This window comes from Balaenoptera borealis (genome assembly GCF_965194805.1).
Source record: "Balaenoptera borealis genome assembly, chromosome: 8".
Taxonomy (NCBI): domain Eukaryota; kingdom Metazoa; phylum Chordata; class Mammalia; order Artiodactyla; family Balaenopteridae; genus Balaenoptera; species Balaenoptera borealis.
The window spans coordinates 28218627-28242832 of NC_138865.1; the positions used below are offsets into that span (position 1 = coordinate 28218627).

The following is a 24206-nucleotide window of genomic DNA, read 5'->3' on the forward strand; positions in this document are numbered from 1 at the left end:
GGATAATGCTGGTTTCATAGAATGAGTTAGAAAGTATTCATTCTAGTTCTATTTTTAGAGAATAAGCATACATTTTCCCTAAAATATTTGTTAAAATTCACCAGTGAACCAATCTGGCCCTAGTGCTTTCTTTTTGGCAGGTTATTAATTATAGTTTCAAATCCTTTAATAGATACAGGCCTATTGAGATTGTCTGTTTCTCCGTGTGTAATTTTGGTGCTGGAACAACTGGACAGCTACATGCAAAAAAAAAAAAAATGAATCTAGACAAAGACCTTAGACTTTTCATATACATTAAATGGATCATAGAACTCAATATAAAATGCAACAGGACTTCATTAAAATAAAATAATAATAAAGTAAAATGTAATGCCCCCGGTAAGCCTTTTGAGATTCTTAAATCATGTGTTTCTCCCTAATTATGCCTTAATTTCACCTGGTTTATACCTCTGCAATATTTATAAAAGAAATCTTGCATGTTATATGTACATGCCTATCAACTCCATTGGACTGTGACCTCGTTGAGGGCTGGTAGGATGTGTCATTCATCTTTGGTGCCAGTTCAACATTTGTTCTGGTACAAAATAGTAAGTAGAACATATCCTTTGAATTGAACAATGCAGAGTTTTTGTTAATTGAAAATTCAGTTTCACAGGCCTACAATTACTAAACGGTATAGGGACACAAAACTCTTTATAACTAAAACATTCACGAGTCCATTTATGAAATCAGTGTCCTCTCAGCTCTCCTTTGCTCATCGTAGTGGAATTGATCCCCACCCACCAGGTCAGGTGTTTGATTAGTTCTTTTTGATAGGGGAATGGTGCCAATAACCACTAATCAAAACAATTGCAATGAAGTTGATTGCAAGGGAAATAGTCCCATCAAAGGAGTATGATTCGACTTGGTAAAAGAGGGGCAAAGGGAAGGGAGAAGGAAAAGCAGAAGTGTACAAGCAATCTCCCCAAGTAAGGGGGAAGACCAAAAAGAAGGAAGAGTGGGGCAGTGGTGGAGGTTCTCCCCAGGGCTCTCTCCAGGCAGACAGCGGGAACAAGCAGGGCAGGGAGGTGGTGGTGAGTAAGGACACCTCAGTGTTGTAGGTGTAAGGACACCTACAGTATGGAGCTGCAGGCTTAAACTTTCCAGAATAAATCTCAGCTTTGGATAGGAGCCTGTTATCAGACCCACCCTCAAATCACTAGGCACTAACTATCCTATGGAAAAGGGCAGAGTCCCAAATTTTGATTAAAAACAATATATGAGCTTAAAACAAATATAAGCCTACATATTTTTAACAGAGAAACTTAACATATCTACTAGATATTGGGAAATCTGAGCTCTTATGAACCCAAATAAAAGCAGGGAAAAGATAGCAGAGATACTGTTTGAAAGTGACCAGTTTTTTTGGTGTGTATGTCCATGCAGGTAGCCCTTACTTTGTGTGCCCATGGTTTGTTGACTGGTGCACATTGTGCTACTCACAATTGCTCCTTGTCAAAGTATCATTTTCATAAATTAAACTCATGACTCTCATGCAAATGTAAAATGAGTATATGGCACAGATTTAATGAACCCATTAATAAGAGAACTGGCATGATGGTAGTGCTGATTCAAAAGAACTAAATGGGGTAGAAGCTTTTCGAGTAGCTGGAAGAATTCTTAAATAGGATTACTGATTTTAGAGAAAAAATAGCTAATGTTCTGTAGGAAAAATCAGCTAACATTCTGAATTTTGGAAATTGTATTTTCCATCAGAAAGGAATCATTTGCATCCCTGCTGAACGGACATTATTTGTATTGTGATCTGACAGAAATCAAGGTAGCAGTTAACATCAACCCCTTCAGAATTACAGCATACCTTTATCAATAGTAAATAACAAGTTAAACAAAGATGCAAAGGTACATGCCTAGAGATTCAGATAATCCGCAGGCAGGCCTGATAATCAAACCCTAGCATAACTAAGAAAGAACAGGCAAAAGTCCCTTTAGTTTTTTTCAGGCTTTTGGATAATTTTCCTTAACACCATTTTACAAAGGTTTTTCTCTTCCATATCTTACTGATGTCAAGGAGACTAGAATTACTGGGAAGGGTATTCTCAGATATAGTATCAAGTTATCCCATTGTAAAAAATACCAAAAACCAAAAAACTAATCTTGAAGCTATCCACATGATTAAAGAACATCTATACCATGTGGGGGACAATTTTGAGTGAGAGCAGAAACTGCTCTTAGAAAGCATAGTATTAGTGAGTTCTTACAGGCTCCCAGGTAGCTACATCATCAGAGAGAAGGAAGCACCAGAAGAGGTATTTTACCCATGTTTGGTCAATACGAGGGAGTGCAGAATTGCTTTTGACACAGTCTAGAGGCTGACATTGATACCATGCCAGAGACCCGTAAGCATGTTGTGCTTTCTCAAAGGTCTTCTCTGTGAGCTGAGCTGCCTTCGAACTTAGAACATGAATTGTATGGTTTTACCTTGAACAAGATTCTGGAAATAGTTTATAAAATAATATCTGCATATAGGCCTCACCTTGGAGAGAGCTCATGACATTCCTGGGCACTGCAGTGCTACCAGATACCATGAGAAATAGAGGCAGGACAAGAATACCAAGGGAGGGTTGCTCAGCATAGATGACTGATGTGACCATTGTGATGATCTGACCAACTCCAAAGTTCATTCCCATGTCACCACTAAAACATTTTTTCCCCTTCATTGCTGATGTCTGAGAGGAAATTTCTTTCCTCTACCCTCTTAGGTTTATTCTTAGGGGCCTGCAAAGTAAACTGAGAAACGACAGAATAATGGAAGAAAAAACATAAATTATTTTAATTAATATTTTCTGTGCGAAAGAGTCCAACAGGAAGGAAGTGAAACTCAAAGAAGTAGTTAGACTTGGGGGCTTATATTCCATTTTTTAAGAAAGGAAAGGGGGTTTGGAGGAAAGTGAGTAGGAAATATATGGGGAACCTGATGGGAGATAAGCGCTATTTTCATAAGGTTTGTTTCTGTAGACTCACCTCAGTGCCCATTCTCCACCTTTGGGGACAAGAGTCACTCTCTTCTTCCTGGTTCGTGAGAGGGGGCCCCGGTCTCAGGGAAAATTCATGCCCTGCTTTTAGGGAGAAAAGGGGAGGGAAGATTTCTTCCTGCATCTGCTGATTTTCAGTTGCTTTCAGCTCAAAACCATATTTATGCCAAAGTGGCATATTTTGAGGTGGCATTTTTTTTTTTTAAATTTATTTATTTGTGGCTGTGTTGGGTCTTCGTTTCTGTGCGAGGGCTTTCTCTAGCTGCGGTGAGCGGGGGCCACTCTTCATCGCGGTGCGCGGGCCTCTTATCATCGTGGCCTCTCTTGTTGCGGAGCACAGGCTCCAGACGCGCAGGCTCAGTAATTGTGGCTCACGGGCCTAGTTGCTCCGCGGCATGTGGGATCTTCCCAGACCAGGGCTCGAACCCGTGTCCCCTGCATTAGCAGGCAGAGTGTCAACCACTGTGCCACCAGGGAAGCCCCCGAGTTCTTCAGCTTTTTTATAAGATAGCCTCAATTTAAAATAATTACACTCATTAGTTTCACTCAGTAAGAGAATGCAATTCTATGCAATCGGTTTGTCAGACATATATCACAAAATAAAACAACCGAATACAATAATTGAGCATCCCTTCTCCAAACCGTCTTCCTCTCTGTTGCTCTCATGTTCCCTCTTTCTAACACCTAATTTCTATCCGTGGCAAGCCCTCCACCTCGGGTGACGCTTACTGTGTGAGTCCCCATAAACCAGACGTCCATCTGTTCTTTCTTTCTTTCGATTACTTCCGATGATAAAGCCACTCCTCTGTTACTGAGGTGGTGGCAACAATGGATATTTGTAGTGCGTTCCATCTTTTGTATGCCCTTCATTGAAGGCTGCTGAGTTGGTAGCTTCACGAAGGAGGATGCACTCTTCGGCATTTGTATGTGTGTGTTTGGGGAAGAGGGTTTTGTCATCGTTTTCATTCAAAAATAAATGCCGACAGCTTCACTCCAAATGAATAGTGTATACTTTTCCATGTCATCAATATTGACATTTGGAAATCTTATTCATTAGTCCGTGATCTGGAAGGAAACTATTTTAATGGCTCTTGGCCCTTGCATCTGTGATTCTCTTGTCACTGAAATCTGTAAAAAATTGATATTAACTCTGAAATTTTATACTTTTAAACATTATTGACTTCCTGGGAAGAAGTCATATGTTAGAACCTTACAGCATACACTTCAGCTATAGAAAAACTATTAAGTGCTGTTTATTTAATTTAATAACACAGATCTAGGCCATTTAATTTTTTAGCCAGATTTATTAAGATATAATTCACATATGAGTATAACTCATCCATTTAGAGTGTAAAATTCAGTCGTTTTTAGTATATTCACAGATATGTGCAATGATCACGACGGTTAATTTTAAAACATTTTTGTCACCTCAAGAAGAAATCCCATACCTGTCACCCTACTATCCCCACAAGCCTCCTAGCCCTAAGCAATCACTTACTGCATTTTTGTTAAATCTCTAAAACCTTCATGAATCAGCACTTTGCTACAAATCTACAACTCTCTCTGCCACTATTTCTTTAATTAGAAACTTCTTTTGGAGCAGTGTTAGGTTTACAGAAATATTAAGCAGATATAGAGATTCCATTTATTCTATTCTCCTGCCAACGCCCCATTCCCTTTTCCCCAATTATTAGCATCTTGCATTAGTGGTACATTTTTACAATTGATGAACCAATACTGATATATTGTTGTTAATTAAGTTTTACATTAGAGTTCACTATTTGTGTTGTACGTTCTATAGGTTTGGATAAATGTATAATGACATGTATTGACCATTACAATCTCATACATAATAGTTTCACTGCCCTAAAAATTCTTGTAATCTACCTGTTCATCATTCCTCTCTTGTCCCTAATTCCTGGCAACCCCTAATCTTTTTAGTGTCTCCATAGTTTTGCCTCTTCCAGAGTGTTGTAGAGTTGGAAGATTTTCTTCCATGTTATCTTCCAGAAGTTTTATAGCTTTGTGTTTTATATTTAGGTCTGTGCTCTATTTTCACTTAATGTTCGTGAAAGGTGTAAGGTTTGTTTCTAAATTCACTTTTTTTTTTCTTTTTTTTTTGCATGTGGATGTCTAGTTATTCCAACATTGTTTGTTGAAAAGACTATCTTTGTTCATCATATTGCCTCTGTTCCTTTGTCAAAATCAGTTGACTGTATATGTCTTGGTCTATTTCTGGGCTTTCTATTCAGTTCCATTGATCTATTTGTCTATTCTTTTGCCCATACCACACTGTCTTGATTACTGTTAACTTTATAGTAAGTCTTGATTTTGGGTAATGTTAATCCTCCAACTTTGTTCTCTCCCTTCAACACTGTGTCAGCCATTCTGGGTTTTGACAAACTTTAGAATCAGTTTGTCAGTATCCACAAGATCACTTGGGATTTTGATTGGGATTAATTAAATCTGCAGATCAAGTTGGGAAGAACTGACATCTTAACAATTTTGATCATCCTATACATGAACATGTAGTATCTCTCCATTTATTTAAATTATTTGATTTCTTTCATCACAGGTTTGTAGTTTTTCCTCATATAGCTATTACTCATATTGTCTTCGACTTACACCTAAGTATTTCATTTTTGGGTGTTAATGTAAATGATATTGTGTTTTTAATTTCAAAACCCAGTTGTACACTGCTGGTGTACAGGGAAGCAATTAATTTGTATATGTGAAAAATGTATCCTGCAACCTTGCTATAATTGCTTATTAGTTCTCAAAGTTTTTTGTTGATTCTGTGAGATTTCCTACATAGATGATCATGTCATCTACAAAAACAGTTTTATTTCTTCCTTTCCAATTTATATACTTTTAATTTCCTTTTTTTGTCTAATTATATTAGCTGTGAGTTCTAGGACAATGTTGAAAAAATGTGTTAAGAGGCGATATCCTTGCCTTGTTCTTTTTTATTTATTTATTTATTTATTTTTGGCTGCGTTGGGTCTTCGTTTCTGTGCGAGGGCTTTCTCCAGTTGCGGCCAGCGGGGGCCACTCTTCATCGCGGTGCGTGGGCCCCTCGCTATCGTTGCCTCTCTTGTTGCGGAGCACAGGCTCCAGGTGCGCAGGCTCAGTAGTTGTGGCTCACGGGCCTGGCTGCTCCGCGGCATGTGGGATCTTCCCAGACCAGGGCTCGAGCCCGTGTCCCCTGCATCGGCAGGCAGAGTCTCAACCACTGCGCCACCAGGGAAGCCCCCTTGCCTTGTCCTTTTTTTTTAATTTTATTTATTGATTTATTGATTTATTTATGGCTGTGCTGGGTCCTCGCTTCTGTGCGAGGGCCCCCCCCCCCCAGCCGCGGCAAGCGGGGGCCACCCTTCATCGCGGCGCGCGGGCCTCCCACCACCGCGGCCTCTCCCGCCGCGGAGCACAGGCTCCAGTCGCGCAGGCCCAGCAATTGTGGCTCACGGGCCCAGCCGCTCCGCGGCACGCGGGATCCTCCCAGACCAGGGCTCGAACCCGTATCCCCTGCATTAGCAGGCAGATTCTCAACCACTGGCGCCACCAGGGAAGCCCCCTTGCCTTGTTCTTAATCTTACTGAGAAAGCATCTAGTTTCTCACTAATAAATATTATATTAGCTGTAGGTGTTTTGTAAATTCTCATTATTAAGTTGCAATAGTTCCCTTCTGTTTCTAGTTTACTGAACGTTTTTGTCATGAATGAATGCTGGATTTGTCAAATGCTTTTTCTGTATCTATTAATAGGACCATATAGTTTTTCTTCTTTAACCTGTTTATATGATGAATTACACTAGTTGGTTTTCTTATGTTGAACCAGCCTTGTATACCTGGAATAAATCCCACTTGCCCATGGTGTATAATTCTGTTCATACATAGTTGGATTTGATTGACTAATATTTTGTTCAGGAGTTTTGCAACTATATTCATTTGTCTGAATTTTTCCTTTTTTTGGTAATGCTTTGTATGCTTTTGGTGTTAGGATAATGCTGGTTTCATAGAATGAGTTAGAAAGTATTCATTCTAGTTCTATTTTTAGAGAATAAGCATACATTTTCCCTAAAATATTTGTTAAAATTCACCAGTGAACCAATCTGGCCCTAGTGCTTTCTTTTTGGCAGGTTATTAATTATAGTTTCAAATCCTTTAATAGATACAGGCCTATTGAGATTGTCTGTTTCTCCGTGTGTAATTTTGGTGCTGGAACAACTGGACAGCTACATGCAAAAAAAAAAAAAAAAAGAATCTAGACAAAGACCTTACACTTTTCATATACATTAAATGGATCATAGAACTCAATATAAAATGCAACAGGACTTCATAAAATAAAATAATCATAAAATAAAATGTAATGCCCCCGGTAAGCCTTTTGAGATTCTTAAATCATGTGTTTCTCCCTAATTATGCCTTAATTTCACCTGGTTTATACCTCTGCAATATTTATAAAAGAAATCTTGCATGTTATATGTACATGCCTATCAACTCCATTGGACTGTGACCTCGTTGAGGGCTGGTAGGATGTGTCATTCATCTTCGGTGCCAGTTCAACATTTGTTCTGGTACAAAATAGTAAGTAGAACATATCCTTTGAATTGAACAATGCAGAGTTTTTGTTAATTGAAAATTCAGTTGCACAGGCCTACAATTACTAAACGGTATAGGGACACAAAACTCTTTATAACTAAAACATTCACGAGTCCATTTATGAAATCAGTGTCCTCTCAGCTCTCCTTTGCTCATCGTAGTGGAATTGATCCCCACCCACCAGGTCAGGTGTTTGATTAGTTCTTTTTGATAGGGGAATGGTGCCAATAACCACTAATCAAAACAATTGCAATGAAGTTGATTGCAAGGGAAATAGTCCCATCAAAGGAGTATGATTAGACTTGGTAAAAGAGGGGCAAAGGGAAGGGAGAAGGAAAAGCAGAAGTGTACAAGCAATCTCCCCAAGTAAGGGGGAAGACCAAAAAGAAGGAAGAGTGGGGCAGTGGTGGAGGTTCTCCCCAGGGCTCTCTCCAGGCAGACAGCGGGAACAAGCAGGGCAGGGAGGTGGTGGTGAGTAAGGACACCTCAGTGTTGTAGGTGTAAGGACACCTACAGTATGGAGCTGCAGGCTTAAACTTTCCAGAATAAATCTCAGCTTTGGATAGGAGCCTGTTATCAGACCCACCCTCAAATCACTAGGCACTAACTATCCTATGGAAAAGGGCAGAGTCCCAAATTTTGATTAAAAACAATATATGAGCTTAAAACAAATATAAGCCTACATATTTTTAACAGAGAAACTTAACATATCTACTAGATATTGGGAAATCTGAGCTCTTATGAACCCAAATAAAAGCAGGGAAAAGATAGCAGAGATACTGTTTGAAAGTGACCAGTTTTTTTGGTGTGTATGTCCATGCAGGTAGCCCTTACTTTGTGTGCCCATGGTTTGTTGACTGGTGCACATTGTGCTACTCACAATTGCTCCTTGTCAAAGTATCATTTTCATAAATTAAACTCATGACTCTCATGCAAATGTAAAATGAGTATATGGCACAGATTTAATGAACCCATTAATAAGAGAACTGGCATGATGGTAGTGCTGATTCAAAAGAACTAAATGGGGTAGAAGCTTTTCGAGTAGCTGGAAGAATTCTTAAATAGGATTACTGATTTTAGAGAAAAAATAGCTAATGTTCTGTAGGAAAAATCAGCTAACATTCTGAATTTTGGAAATTGTATTTTCCATCAGAAAGGAATCATTTGCATCCCTGCTGAACGGACATTATTTGTATTGTGATCTGACAGAAATCAAGGTAGCAGTTAACATCAACCCCTTCAGAATTACAGCATACCTTTATCAATAGTAAATAACAAGTTAAACAAAGATGCAAAGGTACATGCCTAGAGATTCAGATAATCCGCAGGCAGGCCTGATAATCAAACCCTAGCATAACTAAGAAAGAACAGGCAAAAGTCCCTTTAGTTTTTTTCAGGCTTTTGGATAATTTTCCTTAACACCATTTTACAAAGGTTTTTCTCTTCCATATCTTACTGATGTCAAGGAGACTAGAATTACTGGGAAGGGTATTCTCAGATATAGTATCAAGTTATCCCATTGTAAAAAATACCAAAAACCAAAAAACTAATCTTGAAGCTATCCACATGATTAAAGAACATCTATACCATGTGGGGGACAATTTTGAGTGAGAGCAGAAACTGCTCTTAGAAAGCATAGTATTAGTGAGTTCTTACAGGCTCCCAGGTAGCTACATCATCAGAGAGAAGGAAGCACCAGAAGAGGTATTTTACCCATGTTTGGTCAATACGAGGGAGTGCAGAATTGCTTTTGACACAGTCTAGAGGCTGACATTGATACCATGCCAGAGACCCGTAAGCATGTTGTGCTTTCTCAAAGGTCTTCTCTGTGAGCTGAGCTGCCTTCGAACTTAGAACATGAATTGTATGGTTTTACCTTGAACAAGATTCTGGAAATAGTTTATAAAATAATATCTGCATATAGGCCTCACCTTGGAGAGAGCTCATGACATTCCTGGGCACTGCAGTGCTACCAGATACCATGAGAAATAGAGGCAGGACAAGAATACCAAGGGAGGGTTGCTCAGCATAGATGACTGATGTGACCATTGTGATGATCTGACCAACTCCAAAGTTCATTCCCATGTCACCACTAAAACATTTTTTCCCCTTCATTGCTGATGTCTGAGAGGAAATTTCTTTCCTCTACCCTCTTAGGTTTATTCTTAGGGGCCTGCAAAGTAAACTGAGAAACGACAGAATAATGGAAGAAAAAACATAAATTATTTTAATTAATATTTTCTGTGCGAAAGAGTCCAACAGGAAGGAAGTGAAACTCAAAGAAGTAGTTAGACTTGGGGGCTTATATTCCATTTTTAAGAAAGGAAAGGGGGTTTGGAGGAAAGTGAGTAGGAAATATATGGGGAACCTGATGGGAGATAAGCGCTATTTTCATAAGGTTTGTTTATGTAGACTCACCTCAGTGCCCATTCTCCACCTTTGGGGACAAGAGTCACTCTCTTCTTCCTGGTTCGTGAGAGGGGGCCCCGGTCTCAGGGAAAATTCATGCCCTGCTTTTAGGGAGAAAAGGGGAGGGAAGATTTCTTCCTGCATCTGCTGATTTTCAGTTGCTTTCAGCTCAAAACCATATTTATGCCAAAGTGGCATATTTTGAGGTGGCATTTTTTTTTTTTTAATTTATTTATTTGTGGCTGTGTTGGGTCTTCGTTTCTGTGCGAGGGCTTTCTCTAGCTGCGGTGAGCGGGGGCCACTCTTCATCGCGGTGCGCGGGCCTCTTATTATCGTGGCCTCTCTTGTTGCGGAGCACAGGCTCCAGACGCGCCGGCTCAGTAGGTGTGGCTCACGGGTCCAGTTGCTCCGCGGCATGTGGGATCTTCCCAGACCAGGGCTCGAACCCGTGTCCCCTGCATTAGCAGGCAGAGTGTCAACCACTGCGCCACCAGGGAAGCCCTCTGATACAATTTTAAGTGAAAATGGTGAGAAAGTGAAGCTGCCAGATGGCAAATATTTAATTTCTGCTCAGTTTTCTTCCATCAGAAATACCCTGTGCTGGGCAGAGACTGAGGTCTAAGTGGTCCTCATTCTTCACGCTCCTGGATTCACCCTCTTTGCCACATGGCTTTTCAGCTCCTTTTACTGAAGAGGCAGAATCTGTTCTCCCGACCCTTGATCCCGAGTTAGGTTATGAGATTTACTTCGGTCAATGGAATGCCAGCTGATGTGACACATGAAGATCAGAACAGACTTGTATTTTTCTGCTTCTTCTCTTAGTTCTGTGCCACCGCGGTGAGAGGTGCCTGGGTTTGTTTGCTGCGCAATGATACACAGTCCAGTCATCTCAGATGGGGCCATTCTCTATCAGCGGACAACAGCCTCCCCAAGGCAGGTGTGCAGGAGACCAGAACACCTGCTGAGCCAAGAGTGTGGTCTTGAGACCCCTGAGCTCAGTAAAGTGGTGTCTGCCACTGAGGTTTCTGGTTGATTCACAGCATGATTATGGCAGTAAATAACGGATATTGCTGCTTATGTTTTTTAACTCCCATTTTTCAGTTACATTTCTCTTTGGAATAGTGTGGTAAAGTAGATGTCAATGGATTCAATGTTTTTCTAGAGTTTCTGTATTCCTTTTTAAAAACAGCTTTGAGATATAATTCACCTACTGTACAATTCACCTACTTAAAGTGTCCAATTCAATTGTTTTTTTTGTATATTCTCAGAGTTGTGCATTCATCTCCACAATCTATTTTATCAATTTTATTGATAAAAAAAATTTTGGAAATTTTATCAATTTCCCAAATAAGAGATCTTTCTTTTTCTAGCCTACAAGTCTCCCATCTCCCACAGCCCCAAGCAAACACTCATCTACTTTCTGTCTCTATAGGTTTGTCCTTTCTGACATTTCATATCAATGGGCTCATATAATATATGGTTCCTTATGACTGACTAATTTCACTCAGAGTATTTTCAAGATTCCTCTACATTGGAGTACTTCATTCATCAGTACTTCAGCCTAAAAAAATATCACTGGAATTATGGAATAAACTTAATCCTTAAGGGTGTATTTTTTTAATTATCCAGCACTATTACAAGTTCTCAGTCTTGTTTTCAATTTAAAAAGACTTTTAATGATAATCATGAAAATGCTTATGGTTGAATTTAGATTCAATTCTGTGCAATAAAATCAAATTGGTTATAACACAATAAAGGCCGTATATGAGAAGCCCATAGCTGATGTCATACTCTGCGCTTTTCCTCTAAGATCAAGAATAAGAGAAAGATGCCCACTCTCGCCACTTTTATTCAACATAGTATTAGAAGTCCTAGTCAGAGTAATTAGGCCAAAAAAAAAAAAAAAAAAAGCAATCAGCAGCACCCAGCTGGAAAGGAAGAAGTAAAATTGTCAATATTTGCAGATGACATGATATTATATATAGAAAACTCTAAAGACTCCACCAAAAAAACAGTTAGAACTAATAAACAACTTTAGTAATGTTGCAGAATACAAAATCAATATACAAAAATTGGTTGCATTTCTATATGCTAGTAATAAAACAATACCACTTACAATTGCATCAAAAGAATAAAATACCTATGAATAAATTTAACCGTGGAGGTGAAAGACCTGTACATTGAAAACTATAAGACACTGATGAAAGTAACTGAAGAAGACACAAATAAATGGAAAGATATTCTGTGGCTCATAGATTAGAAGAATTAATATTGTTAAACTGTCCATACTACCAGAAGCAATCTACAGATTCAATTCAATCCCTATCAAAATTCCAATGGCATTTTACACAGAAACAGAGCAAAAAAATCCTAAAATGTGTAAGGAGCCACAAAACACCCTGAATAACCAAAGCAATCTTAAGAGAGAACAAAGCTGGAAGCATCATGCTTCCTGATTTTAAGTTATATTACAAAACTATGGTATGGTATTGGTATAAAATCAGGCACATGGATGAATGGAGCAGAATAGAGAGCTCAGAAATAAACGCACACATATATGGTCACTTAATTTATCACAAAGGAGCCAAGAATATACAATGGGGAAAGGACAGTCTGTTCAACAAATGGTGTTGGCAAAACTGGACAGCCACATGCAAAAGAATAAAACTAGACTACTACCTTACACCATACAAAAATTAACTCAAAATGGAATAAAGACTTGAATTTAAGACCTGAAATCATAAAACTCCTAGAAGAAAACATATACGGTAAGCTCCTGGACATTGGTCATGGCCATGATTTTTTGGATATGACACCAAAAGCAAAGGCAATAAAAGTAAAAATAAACAAGTGAGACTACATCAAACTAAAAAGCTTTTGTACAGTAAAGGAAACCATCAACAAAATGAAAAGGCAACCAATTGAATGGGAGAAATATTTGCAAATCATGTATCTGATAATGGGCTAATATCTAATATATATAAAGATCTCGCATAACTCAATAGCAAATAAACAATCTAATTAAAAATGGGCAAAGGATCTGAATAGACATTTTTCCAAAGAACACATACAGTTGACCAACAGGTATAGTAAAAGATGTTCAACGTCACTAATCATCAGGGAAATGCAAATCGAAACCACAATGAGATATCACTTCACACCTGTTTGTATGATTATCATCAAAAGATAAGAAATAACAAGTGTTGGCAAGGATGTGGAGAGAAGGAGACACTTGTGCACTCTTGGTGGGAATGTAAATTGGTACAGACAGTATCGAAAATAGCATGGAGTTTCCTCAAAAGATCAAAACTGGGACTACCATATGATCCAGCAATTTCACTTCTGTGTATTTGTACAAAGAAAATGAAAACACTAACTCCAAAAGATATATGCACACCCATGTTTATTACAGAATTATTTACAATAGTTAAGACATGGGAACAACTTCAGTGTTCATTGATGGGTGAATGGCTAAAAAAATGTGATACACACACTGGAATACTAGTGAGCCATTAAGAAAAAGGAAATTTTTCCATTTGTGACAACATGGAGGGACTTCGAGAGCATTATGCTAAGTGAAATAAGTTAGAGAAAGATAACCTATGGTCTCACTTATATGAGTAATCTTAAAAAGAAAAAAAAGGAGCTCATAAATACAGAGAAGAGATAGTTGGTTGCCAGACTGGGGGGATGGGGATGGGGGTGGGAAGTAGGTGACATGAGTGAAGGGGGTTCAAAAGGTACAAATTTCCAGTTATAAAATAAATAAGCCACAGGGATGTAATGTATAGCATGGTGAATATAGTTATTAATACTGTATTGCATATTTACAAGTTGCTGCAAGTAAATCTTAAAAGTTCTCATCACAAGAAGAAAGAAAACAATCTGTGACTGTGTATGATGATTGATGGTAACCAGACTTACTGTGATGTTCATTTTGCAATACACACAAATGTCCAATCATTGAATTGTACACCTGAAACTAATATAGTGTTCTATGTCAATTATACCTCAATAGAAAAATTCTTAGGTCAAGATCAGATGTTGATTTTAATTTTAAATTAGAAAAGGACTTTTAAGGATCCACTCAACTCTGCCTCCCTCTTCCTACCCCAAAGAAGTAAAGAAAAATTGTGACCTTTTATGCCTTTCATAAAATTAGAAATTTTGTTTAAAGGGTATAATATATCTCAATTTAAAAAGTTTAAAAAAAAAAAAGAATTTTTTTTCCTGGACACTCATGTAGTTGATTCTGTGAATTTATCCTTCTTTGTGATATGATAGAAGGAAGTTCTAGAATCTCCCTTTTCTCTATATGTATGCACCTCAGCTGCTGCCATCAGTGGACATGTGTGCAAGATGATATTGGAGACTGTGGTGCTTGAATTGGGTAGAATGCTGGACAGCTGACTCTGCACTTCATTTTAACGTTAAGCCTCTCTGATTCTACTTGTGCCAGAATGTCAGGAAAAGTGTGTTGTTTATGCGCAATCCTGTGAAATGTTTATTAAGCACTTTTGGAAATACCATGCAGTATTGCTTTTATACTTCAAGTTCTTAGTTGTGGTTTGTTCTATCTTAGATACCAGTGTTTGTTAGTCCCCAAAAGTCCTCCTGGGTTGAAATGGGCTGAATTGGAAAGAAATATTATAAGCAGATAAGGTAGGGGGTCTATGGAGAAAGAAAACCAGGCATGGCTTTCTGGACATAAGAGAACACCTATTCATTTAGTACAAGCCATTTTGTGATCTAAGCCTGGCCAGAGTGCTTGCCCTTGAACAGGTCTCAGTAATTAAGGATCTTAAGGGAAAACAAGAATGCTGACTGTTATCGGGCAAGAGAAGTAGCACTAGTAATAATGTATCAGTTGTAAAGACTTCCAGTTCTGTTTCCATGGTAAAGATGAGCCTGAAGCACTCAACCACCAGGTCAGATGGAACCTAAGGGATGATGGCGTTGACCTTTTCTGATCCTCCGGATTTCAATCAACTAAAGCCTGGGCTCTGCCTACCTCCCAAGCCCTTTCATGAATATACATGTACCCTTAGCTTAAAACTTCCCCAGTTTTGCTGTTTGGGGAGACACTGCTTTGGGAAAGATCCCTGGTGCTCTACTTACTTGCTGCAAGTAACAAATCCTTCCTTCTCTCACTCTTTGTCTTGGTTGTGTCTTTTGGCTCGACACCCACCAAGAGGCGAACCTAGTTTTTCGGGTAACAATATGAGGCTGACTATTCTCTAGCTGAGATTTATGTAATTAGATGCATAATCCTTTGGTTGTTAAAACCGGGGCTTCCAAGGGCTAGTTATAGGGAACATAGCTCATCAGAGATAACCTGCAAAGACACCGTGCAGTGTGTTTTTTATCACACATGTGACAATCCTTCTCCCTGCAGTCTGTCTCTCCATAATTGTTCTTCAGGATTTGTTGCCTGGGGGCTTATGGGAAACATGACTCCTAATAGAAATACTATTATATTTTATTCACAGTGTTCTTTCAGAGGATTTAATGATAAATCTGTTCCCATTACAGGAGTAAAGTTAAATGTATTCCCAGATTTAGATAAAACACGCAGAAATAATTTACAGGGAGAAAACTGCTGAATAAAGAAGAAAAATGAATGGAGTCATGTTTTGATCTATGGAGAGCATTGAGAAAGGATTTCATTCGGGTGGGGTGAGTTGATCCTTCCTCTTTTCGGGAGGGAATCCTGAGTGCACAGACTGCTCCCAGGTGAGAAGGAAAACAGATGACTTTGGTCAGGAAATGCCAAGGGTGTAGTTTCACTTAGAATATACTTTCCTAGGCAGCCTGTCTGCACTTACACATATGAGGGTCCACACACTTTTGAACATGGGAAGTTAATTTCTTGTCTTGTGCTGATTTCAAGTTCTCTTTTGTGTTTGGTGTGAACTCTGCAGCCACATACATATATGCGCGTGCGTGATTTGTGGGGTTTGAATCATCACTTATAGAAATGTGCAAGATTAGATCTACACATTTTCTTCACCTTTCCTTTGTTTTGATTTTTTAAAATTTAATTTAATTTTATATTGGAGTATAGCTGATTTACAATATTGTGTTAGTTTCAGTTGTACAGCAAAGTGATTCAGTTATACATATACATGTGTCCATTCTTTTACAGATTCTTTTCCCATATAGATTATGACAGAATGTTGAGTAGAGTTCCCTGTGCTATACAGTAGGTCCTTGTTGATTATCTGTCATCTTTCTTACATAAAAGAGCAAAGGGCTGTGGAAACAGGTCACAGAATGCAGCGGACTGCCCCTGGCCTGCAGGGATTTAGCTTGGAGGCCTTGGCGGTCCCGTTAGGCATCCTTTCTCCTCTGAGCCTGGAGCTCTAGCATCAGCCTACCTGATCCAGCGCCCTGTGGATGAGCATGGTGTTAAGTACTTGACATTCATTTTCTCCTGTAACCCTTGGATCGGTTCTCTGCTGGTAAGACTTCTATTATCTTATGAAACAGACAACGAAGCTGAGGATCACAAATGCTGAGCAGCTGCCGGGGGTCTCACGGGTGGGTACCAACTCCCAGGGCAGCTCTGGGGCTGGTACGTGGAATGCTCAGCAGTTTCCATCCCTTTGTGGGGGTTTCAGACCTGTAATTTCATCATGGCTCTATGACTGGCTATCATCACCATTCTACAAACAAGAAAAGTGAAGCACAAAGCCACGAAGTCTCCAGCGAAAGAAGGCAGCTGGAAAGGGGTAAAACCAGGAGTCGCCTCAGCTGTCTGCTAGCAAGTCCCTGCTTTGGGCCCTGCTTTGCCTGGTCTCTTCAAGCCTCCTCACCTGGGGCTGCCCTTGTCTTGGAAGATCATGTAACAGCCCCAGTGCTGTCCAGTGGTCAATGCTGTGCACTGCACAAGGACATCTGCCTGCAAATCTCAATCCCTTGTGTGCTGTTTCATCTCTGACTTGGAAAATCCATCCTGAATGTCTGCTCAAGTAATTTACTAGCATTGCTGTTTTTGGTTTTAATTGACATCAATTATTGAGGCGCCTTCTAACCCATTTTAAATGGATTTCCCATGAACAACTGAATAGAGTTTTCACAGGTGACAACTTTTCTGTTTCAGAGACCTGAGGGCCAGTGAGAAGGGGTTTCAGAGCTCAGCTGACCTGGTCCAAGTCTGGCTTGCTTTGTGACACATCCATTAAACTCTCTGAGGTTAGTCTGTCTATCCATTAAATGGGCATAGTAACATTTACTTCAAAGGAATGCTGTGACCATTTATTTAGATTACACACACACACACACAGACACACACACACAGACTGTCTGTTGTATAGGCTTTAAAAAATATTAGACACTTAATGTAAATCATTAATTTATATTTGCTTTAAAAATTAGAAATACCATATTCAGGTTCTGGGACATGTATTAGGCACTAGGAAAATGTCTGACTAATAAATGAAGGTCACTCTACCGCTTGTGGCTTTTTTCAAGGTTCTAAATGCACCCTCCGAGCAAGCTTTGCTCAGTGTTTCCCGGGACTGCTGATTGATGGGGTGGGTGGGAAGAGTTCCTGATTCCCAGGGGCCCTGAGTAGGAGTGGAGAAAGCTGGAAAGTTGGGATCAGGATCTACATATTTGGGTCAAATTCTACTTGTAAATTCTGTGGCCTTGCCAAGCTATTTACATTTTCTATTCCTGTTTTTGTTTTTTACCCAGGTTGCAGAATAGAAATAATAAAAACAGCTTTTCTGCTTTGTTCTCAGGCATATAATGCCCTACTCAAGGTTAAAGTTACTTTCATATTCTGATCACTTTGGATGGTGCAAGAATGCCTGGACACTGTTCCTAAGTCTCAGCACATTTGTCATGAGTCTGGTCACAGTTTTAGGAGAGTATTGATCCTAGTGATGCCATGCTCATACCTCCTTCATTTACATCTGCTGGCAGCCTCTTTAGGAAGTAGAGGAGGCCATGTGACTTACCTCAAGGTCATGGATCTTGAAATCCTTCTTCCTCCATGGGCCATCAGGCCTCTATCTGTATACTCTGAAACAATTTATCTATTTATCTGCCTATCTATCTATCCATTTATTTATTTATTTAAGATGCCTTTTAGATTCCATCATTTTTCAATATGAACTTTTGGGTAATTGTATTAAAGAATTTGAATGGAAAGGAATACACATACAGTATATAGAAGTTGATTCAAAACTCTTCATTCTTCAATTAAGTCTATTCAATTTACCTACTTAACATAAGGTCACTTCCCTGATGATATTTGGAGTAAGATTCCTTCTCCCAGGATGCCAGTTTTTAGTTTTATATATCTGCTGACCACAATTCTCAAATCTCCAAGTAGGAATATACATAATAAAATGCTGACATTATAGTAGAAGTCGGGTCGGTGTTTTAATTAATTATTTTTTAATTTTAATTTTTTCCAGCTTTACTGAGATGTATTTTGACACATAACACTGTATATATAACCGTATATATTTCGAAATGATTACCATAATAAGGTTCTTTAGGTTTTTATTTTTAAATATGAATCATTAAATGAGTTGGGAAAACAAAAGCAGTCTTTTTTACAACAGTTCTCAGTACATGTAAATATTTTCTTCAAACCGGGTTAGTTACTTGTCCTAACTTCTTTTCAACCAAAAAAAAAGAAACTCACATTTTTCCTAGCATCAGTGTTAATGCTCAAGCATCATCAGCCTGGTGAAGCTCGGTCTCAGACTGAAGTCCACTGAACTGCTCAGCTGTTCAGAGTGGGAAACCTGCCGGTGAAGGACCTAGGACCGCGGATTCGGATTCAGATTCGGATTCGGAGCGAGCGCAGGTTGAAGACCTTCACCGACTTGACTCGCACTTCCTCCCGCCACCGCCAGGCTCGCCCGGGACGCGTGGAGCTCGCAGCGCGGTGGGAGCGGGTGGGGGTGGGGTGGGGGTGTGGCTGCAGGTTGGGGCTCCCGCCCCGCCGGCTGCGCGGGTTCGCCGAGCCCGGAGGAGGGAGCGCTAGCTACCCCGAGCGGGAGGGAGCTTGCAGACTCCGGCTCAGAGCAGCTGTCTGGACACCTTGGGTTTTGGGGTGGGGAGCCCCGGCGACTGTGAACATGGACTCCGCCGCGGGAGCCTGTCTCAGGATGCTCTTTCTTTTGTCTGCCCAGCCCTGGAGTACATTAGCAGCAGGGAATACTTGTGAGTACAGCAAATCTTTTAAAACTTATACTGTCAACTGAGAATTAGTGTTTTTTTAAAAAAATAATTGAATTTTACAAATGGAATCACTGGTCTGCTTCTGAAAATGAGGCATTTAAAAAACATCGCAAAGTCCCAACGCTTGGATAGGATGGTTTACAATGGTTTTTCCACTTGTCAAGTCTGTAATACACAAAGCCTGTTTTGACTTGTCTGTGAGCTGAATTTTGTCTGTGTGCTGTTGTTTTGAATATTCATTGAGAAAGCTCAAGTTCTAGTAAAAGCTAAAATTAGCATGAGACTATTGAGGCGGAGAGAGACCTGAGAGAGAGAATAGCAGGAGATGAGGAGAGAAGAGCATGCCAATATGTCATTTATTTCTTTTTATTATGAATACATTTTGGAGGATTTATGTCAGAAAGGAAATCGTTGGCCGACCTGGCCGGGTCCTGCATTAGCGTAGATGTTTGCAGTCGGCGCCCTGCGGAATCGGGTAGCAAGAAGTCGGGCGCTGCAGCGGCGGGCAGGCTCCGCAGCAGAGCCCAGGCGGCAAACCTGGTGAGTCCGCAGAATTACGAGAAGGATCGACCCCTCAGAATTAGAAGGCTTTTGCTTACAGGAAAAACATACCCTGCCATTCAGGTTCATTTGCAAGTGCACATGCTTGTATATCGTGATGTGCTGTGTTTCTCGTTTTGTTGGTTCAGTGAAGATGTGTTAACCTCTCAGTTCTGGACTGGCAATGTGAGTCTGATCTAAAGATGCTAGCCAAATTGATTCAGCCGACCTCAAGGCATTTTAATCTGGAAATCGGAAAAAGTTTTCGAAGTGTTATTCAGATTGAAATCTCCATCATAGGGCTTTTCTTTCCTTGAGGGATTGGAAGAAAGCCCCCTTAGTCCTACATCCACACCCCATCCCCCTCAAGAATTTTTTTTAAATCAGGTTGTAGGGAGTAAGGCAAGCTATTATGCATTTCAAGAAAGTGCTAGTAGGCATGTTAGAAACCGACCTTGCTGCTGGGGGTGGGGTGGGCTGGGGAACTCTGCCCTTACCAGGAAGTTTGTGCTAAAGTGAAAAGCATTTTATACAAATAGTTACCCTTCCAGCATTCATCCATATATGCCCCGAGGCTGTGATAAGTTTGTGTTGTCATCATTTAGTATCAGCTCATTTAATGCCATATTATATGAGTCACTCCTGAAAATGAGCCTTAGTCTCCTTTAAGAAAATACTGCCCCGTGTTTCAGACAGAATTTTAATTTAGCTTTGGGCACAATTGCCATGAATTAATTACAATGGGGGCATTTACATGAAATCCTTAGGTCCTGCAGTAAAGCATTTATCACTTTGCTAAGAAATTAAAAATGTAGTACTAAATGATTTGCTAGTATAAAAGAATTGTAGAATAATTTAACATAGTACACTGAGGTGCAATTAAAAAGTCACCAGAGGTCACTCTTACTTAAAGGAAACATGGCTTCAAAAATCCTTCCCTTATAAGAGAAGCAGAGTGCTGTGCTGCCTTTCTTGTCTCCTTAGTTGTGATTACAGGATATTGCAAGATCGGTTATTTTGATATTTCTTTATTTTCTGTTTGTATTTTATTCCCTGAAATCCACAGAGGTATCATGTGCTTCATACTGAGCATCTTTTTTAAGAGTCACATGCTCTGAGGTGCTCCATGTCTGAATATCCAGGCAGATAGCCTTTTCTGAATTGAATATATCTCTAGGCTCAGTTCGTCTGGGTCTCTGGCTGAGTCTTCAAATGTCAATGCTAGTTTTCACTTTTCAGCCTCTGTTTTATTTAGATGTGTTTAGTACTCTGATGAAAAGTTCAGTAAGTTAAAAGTACCTATGTAAATTTGCATGGCTAAGAACATTTTAGATACTATAGAGTCCTTGATCACTGCAAAGATGGCTACTATAGTTGTTCAAGTGTCAAGTATATATTTAAATGTCTTTGCAGACTTAAAGATTCATAGAGGGTACACAAACCGTTTGATAATTGCTTGCTAATCTCATTTGACAGTATCCTTTGTAGCAGTAGAAGTAATGGTGAATGAATCTTATTATACTCTAGATTAGCTAATTTGACCAATTGGATTTTTCCTTAACTCTCGAATATTTGGGAGGTGTTTGTTTGTATGTGTAGATGTATATACAAGCAAGGTATTTCAAACCCATATTTGAAATTTGTTACTACATAAATCAAGGTAGAGGGTTCTTTTAGTCCTGTCCCATCATTTGAGAAATTCTAAAGAGGAGTTTGCCAGCAGGATGGGATTTAGGCTACCAACACCAGCATTTGCTCAAGTCTTTTGATCGCTAACCTTTTATTCCTAAGAAGTGTTTTAAGAACTCAAGTAATCTTTGCAGACAAGACTTTAAAACTAACAAAAATGAAATATTCTTAAGCCCTGATAAAATAATGAGAACTGTATGTAAATTTTTAAAAAGGTAAAGATCTTCTCCCCAAAAGGATACAGTGACATTTTTCCTCTATTTACAACTGGTTCTCAGTAGTAAATTAGTCAGATGGGGGGCGGGGGGGGGGGTCAACCTGGGTGAGGTTCTGGCATAAGACATACTCTCATACAGGACTTGGTTGAAACATTTGACATCTCAGAAATTATCCATGTTTTGACATGAATCTTTATAATTAATGGGAAATTTTAAGTCAGGAGGAGTCTACACAGGGCGAGAGTAATGTTTCTAAATAGCCAAAAACATGGGCTTTTTTTTTTTTACTCTTATTCTCTGTCTTTTTGAAGATAAAACAAGTTGAATGGACAGCATCCTCTAGGACCTGATATTTAAAAATTGTGCATCTCTGCTTGGTCTGCCTTCTAGAACTCTTTGTATTTAGTCAAGATGAAAGTGTTAATCTAATGGAGTTATCCTCTTAAATGGAATGCAAGAGGAAGTTAGAATATAGATTCCAAGTTAGAGCCCTGTTTTCCAGAAGTTGTTGTGCAGACAGTGGTTGGTTTGCTCACTTCCTACCATGAGCCACAAGTGGAAGAGGGCAGTAGCTCTCTGTTTTAGGATTATCCCTGTGAATCTACTATTTGTTTATGAACTTTCAGATCTTTTTGGGGGGGGGGGGAGGAAGAAGAGATATAATCTGAATAAGAAAATGTCAGTATTTTGATTGCATATTTAGTATTGTAAATCTGTCTCCTGGATCGCATGTCACTTTGAGGAGTAATGTTCACTCTTTCCCGATTAAGGAACAACACAATTGGAAGTTAATTTACAGCTGAATTATTTCCCCCATATAAGTAAAGTACCAGCTATAGCTAGTAGCTGCTGTCCTCCCTAACTCTACTCCCCAGTGAAAAGAAAAAGGACTGAAGTCTCTGAAAAGGACTGAAGCCAGTGTTAGACATTTCAGCCGCTGTTGATGGTGATTATTTGACGTAAAGGATGATATTTATAGACCCAGGGGTTCAATTTAGTGAGTGTTACACACTCATCCGCACCTTGTTAAATCTCAGTACTTGTAATTTTCTCTAGAAGTCTTCTTTTGTTTCCTTCCCCTGTCAAAAGTGCCCTTCTTGTTGTGAGAATAAAAGATGTATTTCTGGCCCACTCCAGGTGGGGCACACAACTTGAATCACTGTTCTAGGAGTGGTAATCAGGATTTGTTTTTATCCAACAATGTCTCCTCCCTGTTATGTCCTGCATATGTATGAGAGATCTCTGCCCTTGGTTGGGGGAGCAGATCAAGCCCATTTTGTTGGCCAGCATGGGAGACAAACATGTGCTCTTCATGTAATACCTAGTGCTTGATCTAGGCAAATATATTAGCACCTCAATTTGAAGATTTGTATCAGATTTGAATCCTTTCTTCACTGGAGCAATGGCTCCTTATGTGCTAAAGTGTTACTGTATCATCTTTAATGAAAGTTTATTAATATGATCCTCTAATAGATATTATCACACAATATTATTCTTTGAAAAGAAAAATAACATACACAGTATAATAGTGAGACACTTGTTGTATAAATTATCCTAACCCAATAACATGATTAACCTTAAGAATTTGGTATAAAAATACATGAATTGCAGAATGGAGGAACTGAACATAATGCTACAACTGCTAAGAAGTATAAAATCGTGAGAATTGATTTAAGTGAATGTCTAATAGTGTGTTTATCCAATGTCTCTTCTCAAGGGTATTGTTTGTCAGAACTCCTGTCATTTCAATGGGCACAGATTCTTTGTAATTATTTGCTAAGTGTCATCAACATATTCTATTGCTATGTGAGCACAGTCAATCTCAAGTAATGCCATGTGTGCTAAGACAATACAGTCCATAAAGAAGTTTTCACCTTGGGTAATATGGACTAAAATCCTGCTACTGTTTTAATTGGTGCAGGCTTCTTTTTGTCTCAATAGTGTGCTTAGTGGTTTTCTAGAGTGAGTCGAATCCTCCAAGTTAATCAGGATTATCCTTGTGAATCTACTGTTTCTTTACGAATTTTCAGATCTTTGGGGAGGAAGAAGAGATATAATCTGAATAAGAAAATGTCAGTATTTTGGTTGATATTTAGATTGAATTACTTATGTCTACCTATTTCTGAAAGGCATTAGACCATATGTAATATGTTCCTTGGTTTAGGGAGGGAGCCTATCAGAAGATGTGCCCCTAGAGCAGGTGAATGGGGAATCCATTCGTGATTCAGTGAAACCTGTTGGGGAAAATGAGCATAGAATATGGAGAGAGGTATTTAGTAAGCACTGGAGCTTGGACTTGTTGGAAAGAGTCTTCAACAAACGGGTAAACGGACCGTTTTTTTTTTAAAATCATATTTGAATAAACTTCCCAGAAATACTGAGGTCAGAATATGTTTGAAAACTTCGGGAAAACAACAACATTTTTTTCTCCAAAAAAACTTACAAAGTCCATGTGACTATCAACACAGAGTGACAGGCAAGGCTAGAGCTGTGAGGGTCCTGAAGCTTATGCAACTG

At 39.3% G+C, this 24206-nt stretch overlaps 1 protein-coding gene across 15 annotated transcripts in view; it reads left to right on the forward strand.

Moving 5' to 3' along the window:
* LOC309632912 (V-type proton ATPase subunit B, brain isoform-like) overlaps window positions 1-24206 on the forward strand; it is a 175228-nt gene that overhangs the window by 58114 nt on the left and 92908 nt on the right. For 2 of the 15 annotated variants that reach the window (XM_082400974.1, XM_082400967.1), the window contains exon 1: window positions 18943-19224. The exons of 7 other annotated variants lie outside the window; for them this stretch is intronic. In XM_082400974.1, coding sequence (XP_082257100.1) covers window positions 19140-19224 — 85 coding nt within the window. In that variant the 5' untranslated portion in view covers window positions 18943-19139. Of the gene's footprint in view, window positions 1-18942; window positions 19225-24206 lie in introns of those variants that run through there. 6 more of the 15 variants (XM_082400976.1, XM_082400968.1, XM_082400969.1 and 3 more) reach the window with 4 other exon arrangements.